Genomic DNA, 11,094 nt, shown 5'->3' on the forward strand with positions numbered 1-11,094 from the left:
CTCTTGGGAGTTGCGGATCTACAATCATTACGACAGAATCAACTTCCAGGAACTTCAAAGCTCTAAGCCACTTCTGGAGCGTAGGCAAGTAGTTTCTAGTGAATTGTATCCAGAACTGGTACACCATGTTCTGACAGTGACGCTATCTCCGCCGCCTATGTCTCCTGGAGCATATGCCACCTGAGACAGTGATGCATCCCGCTGCCCCATAAGGGGAATATTAGGCGTAATCGGATCTATGTCAGCAACAATCTGTTGAGGCATATCCTAGCAGTTTCGAATTGAGGATCCCTTCCACTTCCACTAGGACTGTGGACAGAACATCTTTGGTGACAGCTTGGGTTCCGGCAGCCACCTGGAGAGCATTCTTCAAGGAAGAGACTTCACGTGCCCATATCCCTCCAAAGTGTGGAGAGAAACCTTCCCGTAATTCTCTGTCAGCTCCCTGGAAGTTGGTCCCGCAATCAGAACATATCTCGTGTGTTTTACCTCTTCTGGCTATGAACTGGCAGAGCGCAAGAAGGAAGTCATTACAAATCAAATCATAACTATTAGAGATAAAATTCATCAGACACTTCCTATAGCTGCCATAAATGAATCTTCTACTACAGTAGCTCTTGAATCATCTGTAAGGCCTCAGTTATATTTAGACTGTTTCTCTCCCATAGATCTCTCTGAATTCACGTCAGCAGTTGTTTCATCTAAATCGTCAACATGACCCCATCCTGACCACACTACTTAAAGTTGGCTCATCTCTATTAGACTTGGTAAATTTATCTCTAGTATCAGGCTACATACCACAGGCTTTTAAGACTGCAGTAGTCAAACCCCTACTCAAAAAGCCTAGTCTTGATCCAGGAGTCTTGGCTACCATTTATTTTTAAAATCCTTGAAAAAGCTGTTGCTAAGCAGCTATCAGACCACTTACACAGAAATGAACTATTTGAAGATTTTCAATTACGATTTAGAGCACATCATAGTACAGAAACAGCACTGTTAAAAGTCACCAACGATCTTCTCTTAGCCTCAGATAATGGACTTGTTTCTATACTTGTCCTGCTAGACCTAAGTGCTGCATTTGACACAATCAACCACGCATCTTATTACAGAGACTGGAGCATGTGACGAGAATCAAAGAAACAGTGTTAAAATAGTTCCAGTTTATTAGTTATTGTTTTTGGACCCCAAGAGGTGTTTTCGGGTTATTGTTTTTGGGCCTAAAAACCTCAGAAACAGCTTTTCTAAAAATATAGCTACTTTGGAAGGCATAGCCCTGGCCTCCAGCACTACTGTGAAAAATCTTGGAGTTATTTTTGACCAGGATATGTCCTTGAATTCACACATAAAACAAATCTCTCGAACCGCCTTCTTATGCAATATTGCCAAAATTAGGAGCATCCTGTCTCAAAATAATGCAGGAAAACTAGTTAATGCATTTGTTACTTCAAGGCTAGATTATTGTAACTCATTACTATCAGGATGTCCCAGTAACTTCATAAAAAGCCTCCAGTTAATCCAGAATGCTGTGGCCAGAGTCCTGACAGGAACTAGCAAGATATTTCTCCTATACTAGCTTCTCTTAATTGGCTCCCTGTAAAATACAGAACAGAATTTAAAATCCTTCTCCTCACACACAAATCCCTTCATGATCAAGTTCCTTCATACCTCAAAGACCTCATAGCATCATACTATCCCAATAGAGCACTTCGCTCTCAGAGTGCAGGGCTACATCCCAGAGTTTCTAACAGTAGAATCAGAGGCAAAGCCTTTTAGCTATCAAGCTACTCTCATGTGGAACCAGCTACCAGTCTGGGTTCAGAAGGCAGACACTCTATGTACTTTTAAGGCTAGACTTAAAACCTTCCTTTTTGACAAAGCTTATAGTTATGCTGCTATAGATCTAGACTGCCTGAGGATTCTCCATCGGTGCACTGAGCTCCCCTACCCTACCCTGACCCTCCCCTCCCTTCCCTTCTCTTCCTCTCCTCCCTCCTCACATATATATCCCACCATTAAATGTCACTAACTTGCACTCTCTCCCTCTCTGTCTGTGCTCTCTCTCCCTGTACCTTCTGCAGGTGTCCCTGGTCCTGGAGATATATATTGCTGATGTGCAGGTACTGGCCCCTAGCAACCTGCAGTGTCTATTTGTTGTTTATTGTTGCTATTCTTTTCTTTTCTCTCTCCTCTATATACTCACCCCAACCGGTCGGAGCAGTGGTTCTGCTGGATTTTTCTTCTGTTAAAGGGAGTTGTTCCCCTCCACGGTCGCCAAGTGCTTGCTCATAACGGTTTTGTTGGGTTTGTTTCTTTTTTGTAAAGTGCCTTGAGATGATTAAGTTGTGATTTGGTGCTATTCATATAAAATTGAATTGAACTGAATTGAATTGAATTGAAGGTTAGTGAAGAGGAAGCGGAAAGCAACATAGGATATGATATGTGACCAGGTTTAGGATAGATAAGGTTTAGAGTGTGATCTTGTCGTGGGGCTTTGAAGATTTATGACAGCATGGCCTGATAACTCCCTCTTTGGGATCACATGACAGGGCAATCTAGATAGGATTCTTCCATAGGAGGGCTCACCTATTTATTTGCATGTTCCAATGTGCATTTTGGTAACTATTTTTTCCCAAAAACATTATGAGTAAGGAGGGCCCTACACAAGGAGTAGCCTAGGGGCTCATCACTATCTTAAATCACCATTGTGATAGCAATAGAGAAAAATATTAAAAAGAGAATTAAAAGACAATCCTGGAATAAGTATTGTGATACATTAGGAAGGAGTACACAGATAGAAAAAGTGAAAGAATATCAGGTAATAGGTTTGAATATTAGATATTGAAAGGTGATGGAAAAATTATAGTAGATGATATAAGTAAGGCATAATTAGTAGCGAAATCTTTTGTAAAGTGCATAGTGCAGGGAATATAAGTAAGAAGGAAAAGGAAGGAAGAACAAGATCAAGAAACATAGAAGCAGGGCAGAATATAATGAAGTATGAAAATAAAATTGGTATGAATTTTTCATTTATAAAACTGAATAGGACATTAAGGAAAACTGGCAAGACATAAATAAATAAGCACAAATACATAAAAACAAACAACAGCAAATAAAATTAAGGAGAATAAAAGTCCTTTGTTTTTTTAAAGGACTCTGTTGATTCAAAACCAATGCTAATTTTCAGTAAATTTTTCTTTATTATTACTTTTGTCAGTTTCAAATTATTTTGGTGACCATTGTGGTCATTTTTCTTTAATGGAAGCGTACCAATAATTTTGTCCACGTGTGTAAGCCCGTCCTTCTCAAATCAAATTCACACTGCAGTTTTGATTCTTTTCTCCTTCGTCGTCTTCTTCTCATGTTTAAGGGTGGTTTGCAAGTCAGTTAAAGTGTAGTGTATTACTACCACCCACTGAATCTCAATCATTGAGTTCAAGAAAACTTGAACGTGTGTAAACAGAATATGGACGAGTAAGTCGGTGGTATAGACACTAGGTAGCAGTAATTGAACGTGAGGATGCCAACGGCCGTAAAATACAGAGGAAGAAGAAGTAGAAGAAGAAGAATGGGGACATAAACGCTAGTGGTTTAACATAACGCGGGAAGTCTGGGAAAAAAATATGATGGCTGTCTGTGGAGAAGTCGGTGAAGAGGCAGACAGATTCTCTTTGTCGAGTTTAAGACTGTACGAGGCACAGTTTTTCGGCTTCACTCCAAAGACCTGCATGTTACGGGTCAACAGCGTCTTCAATGATTGCCTGTGCGACATTTTACCCGTCGTGGAGAATGTGTGTGTAAGTCAGTTGAGTAAAGGCGAGTCGGAGGAGACTGTGGAGCTTCTCCGGTCCAGGGCCAGGGAGTGTAGCCGAAAGCTGCAAGAGTTCCTCGGAGAGCGGTTCAAGCAAATGTCGAAGCGGATGGAAATGTTGCTGGTCGACCGCTGCCTCTCTGTGCCGCCCAATGTCCTGCTGCCAGAGGACCAGGCACACAAGACCTACCCGCACGACGCAGAGGTGGGTGTAGGACCATGTAGCAAAATACAACCCACTGGTTGATATTCAAGTTTGACAAGCTAATGTTACTGTTTTATTCATTTAGAAATGATGTCTTCCAGCTTAAATCTGATTCTAAACACATGTTAAATATTACTGTTTTTTTCAAATGTTAGTGTACTAAATGTGCTGTATGTATGGCTTGTAATCATATTTATAAATCTACAATCAGCAAATTCTGGATACAGACGTGATACAGAAATTGAAAGGACTTCTACAGCTGGAAATAGGAATGAACTAAGGCATCAATTGTCTGTGACTTACTGAGGTCTTACTCCATTCAGGAGGTGCTAAGGTTGGAGTCCTCACTGGTAGATCTCCAAAGAGCCTGCGAAGCAGAAGTTTATGCCCAACAGGCGCTGTTGGCTGAGCTGAAGTTGCAGAAGGAGGTGCAGAAGCAGCTGGATGGGGTTCTGATATGGGTCAGAGAGCTGCAGAATGCATGGGTGAAGGAAGGCAATGGCAACTTCCTCGAAAGTTTCCGACTGGTGATGGAGTCCCTAACGAAACTGCAGGAGACTGGCCAGGAGGTCTGCAACAAAGTGTCTTATTGAAATGTCTAATTTGTTTCAGTTTTTCTAATGGACATTCCCCCAAAACTTCAGTTACCTTGTGCAGACAAAGGACAGAACAAGCAAAGTCCCTCTTTTGAGTTTGTTGGCCAAAAAGATACTTTTGCCAGGATAAATAGAAATTATTGGCCATATTTATCATGGTAATATTGTCTGCTCTTTGTAAACAGAAAAAAATGTTTTCAAAATATACATGAATAACTTTTTGAATAAATTAGCTTATAATTTAATAGATGGCTGTACACAGTGTTAGAGAAAACACATTTTCCTATATGGACATTTTATAAAGCAGCTTGCTGGAAACCTGTGTACTTGGAATATTTGTGATGCGTCCTTGCAAACTACATGCTGTGTTTAATAGACATCAGTGTACTGGTATCTATGCTGGTTTATAGTGGTGGGCAAGTGAAGCCTCATGAAGCACTGAGGCTTTCCTGACAATTGTGCCGAAAAAGATTCAAAGCTTCGAGACTTCAGTGACGGTGACATCTGGTGGACAACTGAAGCCATAGCAACCTCTAATGAGCACGAATGAAGCACTGGCACAGTTTAAATCCCATGACAGCAATAAAAGTTCAGACCTCTTGAAATCAAAATGATCCCAAACTTTAGAACATCGCTTATTGGTGGGACTCGCCGTGAAACTTGCCAAAATACTCTCTCTCACTCTCCAAATCCTGAAGCAGAATGATGCATCTTATATAGCTGGTATGGCACCAAACCACTCAAATCTGTCAAACCTGTCAAGCTGTCATTGGCTCAGAATGCATTGAAACGCCATGAGCCAATGACACACACTGAAAGACTATGAGCCAATGAAAAGCTTTGAAACATTTTGAAGCAATGAAGCGCGAAGCGAAAGTGATGAACACGTCATCAGTCACGTGACACTGGTGTTTTGATACAAGCTCCGACACAGTGTTCGAATCACTCCGCTTCAGGAAGAGTGACACAAGCTCCAAAGCCTCGGTATCATTTGCCCATCACTACTGGTTTGTTTCTTCAAGAAAATTCTAAGCATGGCAATGACACATTTCTATTGGAATTCTGCTCTTCTATAAGCTGTCACTGATTTTCAAACTGAATGCATGTTGAACACACAGCCTTAGTAATAGTCACCTTTAAACACAGTAGGGTTTAACAGTAGTAAAAAATAAAATAAAAATCCATCTGTAAAGCTTCATTTTGAAATGACAAAATGGCTCCATAATTCCAACATTCATCAGGCTTACCTTACCACAGCAGTGTACTGTAAATAATAGGAGATAAAAGTATTTCTTTGCCGTTTTAAATTATTCTTAAACCTCCTGTACTCATGTACTTCCTTATTCCTTAACCTTACTCCTCAGTACCTTGAGGACCCAATAATGTCTACTTTGTACATCATACAGGTGAACACCACAGTCTCTACTCTTTCAACTCTTCTGAAATTTGAAGGTGATAGTGTTTACTGACAGGATGTTCATGATATTGTGACAACCTGTCAGGGGCATCACATTTACAATTCAGTATTTCCCATCAGGGGGCAGTCTTTGCACATTAATGTCACTCATTTTATAACTCACTTTATGTCACTCATTCTACATTTGGGCTGGTTTTATGTTGAAATGACATTTCAGGATCAATATTGATACACTGGAACATTTGTAACATTTTAGGGAAATTCAGATTAAATTTGAAGTTGAAACAGCTGAGCATACAAAGTATATTTACAGTTCAGGAGAAATTGACATCCACAGCTAGCAACAACTGTTGGTGAATTATTTCAACAAATAGTTTGACACTACGGACACTAGACTACACTTGTGACAGATCAGTTTGTGTTTCATATGAAATCAAGATAACCCTATAAAATTACATTCATACAGCAAAAATGGAAAACATGGACAACTGCAAACAAGAACTGCATTAGCGATTCAATTAACAGAAATACATTTTAACTCTTGTGATAGTTAAATTGTAATTTCTGTTAAAAGTAGAGATGCACCAATTGGCCGGCGAGTGATCAGAATCGGACGATTTTTCACATGACCGCCCAGATCGGTGACCGGCCGGTTAGCGTCACGTCTTGCCGATTCCAAGCCGATTCTTTTATTGCCAGCGGCACAGGCAATGACATCACAGCCACGTGCACACTCACAGTCGCGTGTAAATGTCGGTGTGGAAGTTCTTTTCTGTGAGTGAAGATGACGCAAAGGTGGTAGTTTGTAACATTTGTAAGGCGCAAATACAACATCGGGGAACAACCATTTTTGTTAGTACGCCTACTTTGTTAGTTATATTTTATTTCTAACGTTTTCAAGGCGCAGAGCACTTTATTTTATTGCTAAAGTTATTTTGTTATGAGAAGATCCTGTAACCTTTAATTTCTTTTATTATAAAATAAATTTCAGAGGAAAAGAAGATTTTTTTTTTACTCTAATATATTAGTTACAGGAACTCATTTTATACCTTTTCCAAGACACAAAACACTTTATTTTGTTGTGAGAAGATCCTGTAATGTTTAATAATTTTATTATATAATAAAAAATTGTATTGAAAATATTTCTGTATATGCTTTCCTTACAGTTCTTTAAAAAAATCGGAATCGTCAAAAATCGGAATTGGCAGGTCACACTTACTGAAAAACCACAATTGGCCAAGAAAATTGCAATTGGTGCATCTCTAGTCAAAAGTAAATGACAATTTTGGGGTTACATTTGAGAATTTATTTACTATTGGCATTTTATGGTATTTTTGACATATTGTACTCCAATTCTAACGATTAATTGAGAAAGTAACCAGCAGATTAATCCACAGTGAAATAATCCTTAGTTGCAGGACCCCTTTGTTGTTGGGTTGTTGTGCAAAGTATGTTTGCTGATTCACATTCATCTTCAATAAAATTTTCCAAATCAAATGCCCCAATCTCGTCTGGAACTCTGCAATACAGTATTGTTCAAAATAATAGCAGTACAATGTGACTAACCAGAATAATCCAGGTTTTTAGTATATTTTTTATTGCTACATGGCAAACAAGTTACCAGTAGGTGCAGTAGATTCTCAGAAAACAAACAAGACCCAGCATTCATGATATGCACGCTCTTAAGGCTGTGCAATTGGGCAATTATTTGAAAGGGGTGTGTTCAAAAAAATAGCAGTGTGGCATTCAATCAGTGAGGTCATCAATTTTGTGAAAAAAACAGGTGGGAATCAGGTGGCCCCTATTTAAGGATGAAGCCAGCACTTGTTGAATATGCATTTGAAAGCCTGAGGAAAATGTGTCGTTCAAGACATTGTTCAGAAGAACAGCGTACTTTGATTAAAAAGTTGATTGGAGAGGGGAAAACCTATAAAGAGGTGCAAAAAATTATAGGCTGTTCAGCTAAAATGATCTCCAATGCCTTAAAATGGAGGGCAAAACCAGAGAGACGTGGAAGAAAACGGAAGACAACCATCAAAATGGATCGATGAATGACCAGAATGGCAAAGGCTCAGCCAATGATCAGCTCCAGAATGATCAAAGACAGTCTGGAGTTACCCGTAAGTACTGTGACAGTTAGTCTGTGTGAAGCTAATCTATTTTCAAGAATCCCCCGCAAAGTCCCTCTGTTAAAAAAAAGGCACATGCAGAAGAGGTTACAATTTGCCAAAGAACACATCAACTGGCCTAAAGAGAAATGGAGGAACATTTTGTGGACTGATGAGAGTAAAATTGTTCTTTTTGGGTCCTAGGGCCATAGACAGTTTGTGAGATGACCCCCAAACTCTGAATTCAAGCCACAGTACACAGTGAAGACTGTGAAGCATGGTGGTGCAAGCATCATGATATGGGCATGTTTCTCCTACTATGGTGTTGGGCCTATTTATCGCATACCAGGAATCATGGATCAGTTTGCATATGTCAAAATACTTGAAGAGGTCATGTTGCCTTATGCTGAAGAGGACATGCCCTTGAAATGGTTGTTTCAACAAGACAATGACCCCAAACACACTAGTAAACGAGCAAAGTCTTGGTTCCAAACCAACAAAATTAATGTCATGGAGTGGTCAGCCCAATCCCCGGACCTTAATCCAATCGAGAACTTGTGGGGTGATATCAAAAATGCTGTTTCTGAAGCAAAACCAAGAAATGTAAATGAATTGTAGAATGTTGTTAAAGAATCATGGAGTGGAATAACAGCTGAAAGGTGCCACAAGTTGGTTGACTCCATGCCACACAGATGTGAAGCAGTTATAAAAAACTGTGGTCATACAACTAAATATTAGTTTAGTGATTCACAGGATTGCTAAATCCTAGAAACAAAAACGTTTGTACAAAATAGTTTTGAGTTTGTACAGTCAACGGCAGACACTGCTATTTTTTTGAACACACCCCTTTCAACTAATTGCCCAATTGCACAGCCTTAAGAGCATCTCTCTGGTTTTGCCCTCCATTTTAAGGCATTGGAGATCATTTTAGCTGAACAGCCTATAATTTTTTGCACCTCTTTATAGGTTTTCCCCTCTCCAATCAACTTTTTAATCAAAGTACGCTGTTCTTCTGAACAATGTCTTGAACGACCCATTTTCCTCAGGCTTTCAAATGTACTGTATATCTGGTGGCTCAGTTTGGGATCTTCTCAAAACAGCTAGCCTTTTCTGCAACTAGCTCCGGGGACCAGTGGTGTCCCCAGCTCAGAGGGCACCTGCCTAATTCACAGAATCTTGGATTACAGTATGTAACTGACTGCCTAATTGGTGCAGCCCTCTGGGCTGTTTCTATACATCAATGTGATAGCAGGAAATGATTTGTGCCTGACATAACCGCAAAACACAAGGGTGAATATACAGAACACATAAACAGCTAAGCAGGACACAGAAGCAACAGCCTGGTCCATTAGAGCATACCCTACTAACAGCAATGACTGAAAAATCAAGCACATCCCATGGTCTTCCCGGCATACCTTACCATAGGAAGCACTCAAACTTGCATGAGGTGAATGCTGAGTAAATAAATGTGAACAAAGGAACACGGATACCCACGCTGCAGCTAAGCAAATAGTGTTCCCCGGTAGAGCCACAGAAGATGACACTCCCATAGACAAGGTTCACATGGATGCCAGTCGGCGGCTCTCTCTCTAATGCACTGTAATTGGTTGGCAGCAGACAGGAACTAGGCAATTGGTGGGTGGCAGAGAGGGCTCAACCATAGATACCGCTCCTGGAGAGTGAGGTCACGGCCACAAGGAAGACAGCATTGGGTGAGTGACGAGGGAATCGCCACTGTGGATACCGCTTCACGGTGGTTCACAATGCTGAGGAGGACTGTATGGATGACGGTGTTGGCCACATGTCAGATAAGGAGCTGCAGCCCGGATGGAGCAGCATCGAGAGATGGCTGCCACTGACGACAGAATTGCCAGTTTACCACCACTGAAGTATGAACAATTCTTTAATAAAGAACTTAAACTGTTGCTGTCTGTGTGTGTTTCTGTGTCAGCAGGGCTGGAGGTAACCATACAGGGCCAGTTAAGTCACTTTCACTTTCAGTGTGTGCAACACCAACACAAGGTCACACATGGAACTAGGGTGCATGCCATGGGATGCTGCTTATATACCCCGCTCAAAAAAAGCTTTCTGAGGGTGTACAGACCAACAGACCAACTAAACAACTTGTGGCAGGATGAAACAGGATTTAATAGTTTTAATAGTGGCACAAGCCAAACTTCTCGCCAACAGCAACTGAAAATATGGAGAAGAAGAAGATGAAATCTTGAAATGGTGGTGGGCACAGAGCCGGCAGCTACTCTACAGATTAAAACAGATAGACCATGGCCAGTGCGGAAACAAATCCACCACAAGAGAATGACTGTCTTGGGTGAAACCACCGAGCAGACTTTGTGTTGCTGTGGATCTCAAACAGATCCACCTCAATTCAGTCAAATTCAATTAAGGTCAATATGAATGCTATTTGTATAGTGTAAAATCATAATAAAAGGTATTTTACATAAAAACTCATCACATTCCTTGTGAGCACTTGGCAACAGTGGAAAGGAAAAACTCTTTAAAAGGAGTAAACCTCCAACAGAACCAGGCTTGGTTTAGACTGCCATTTGCCTCATCCTGTTCGGGTCAGTGGATAGGGGAAAACATCCATCCATTATCTATACTGGCTTATTCCTTATCATTATCAATAAAGTACTCTGGAAAAGTAATTTGTTTAGACCCATTTCTTACTATTTTGTTTAGTATACTCCATATTCCTTTAATATAATATTTTTATTATCATTTAATAATATTATTACTTGTCCTTATGATATTTTTATACTTTTTATATTTAATTTCAGTTTCTATAGGCCTAAGCATAATAAATGCATCATATAGCGTATTTTTCTTTTTACCCACTGTGAGGGTCCGAGCAGGGAGACACAGGATGCCAGGAATTTTTCAAAACAAAGGGGATTTAGTCACCCTTAAAAAAACTTAGGCAAATACAGAAATGATCAATT

At 40.1% G+C, this 11,094-nt stretch overlaps 1 protein-coding gene across 1 annotated transcript; it reads left to right on the forward strand.

Moving 5' to 3' along the window:
* Positions 1-3,527: 3,527 nt before the first annotated feature.
* Positions 3,528-4,931, forward strand: mis12 (MIS12 kinetochore complex component). The gene is made up of 2 exons (XM_026293846.1): positions 3,528-4,013; positions 4,337-4,931. Exons 1-2 carry the CDS (start codon positions 3,621-3,623, stop codon positions 4,604-4,606), a joined length of 663 nt encoding a protein of 220 aa, XP_026149631.1. The 5' UTR covers positions 3,528-3,620; the 3' UTR covers positions 4,607-4,931.
* Positions 4,932-11,094: the final 6,163 nt, after the last annotated feature.

This window comes from Mastacembelus armatus, chromosome 3 (assembly GCF_900324485.2).
Source record: "Mastacembelus armatus chromosome 3, fMasArm1.2, whole genome shotgun sequence".
Lineage (NCBI taxonomy): Eukaryota > Metazoa > Chordata > Actinopteri > Synbranchiformes > Mastacembelidae > Mastacembelus > Mastacembelus armatus.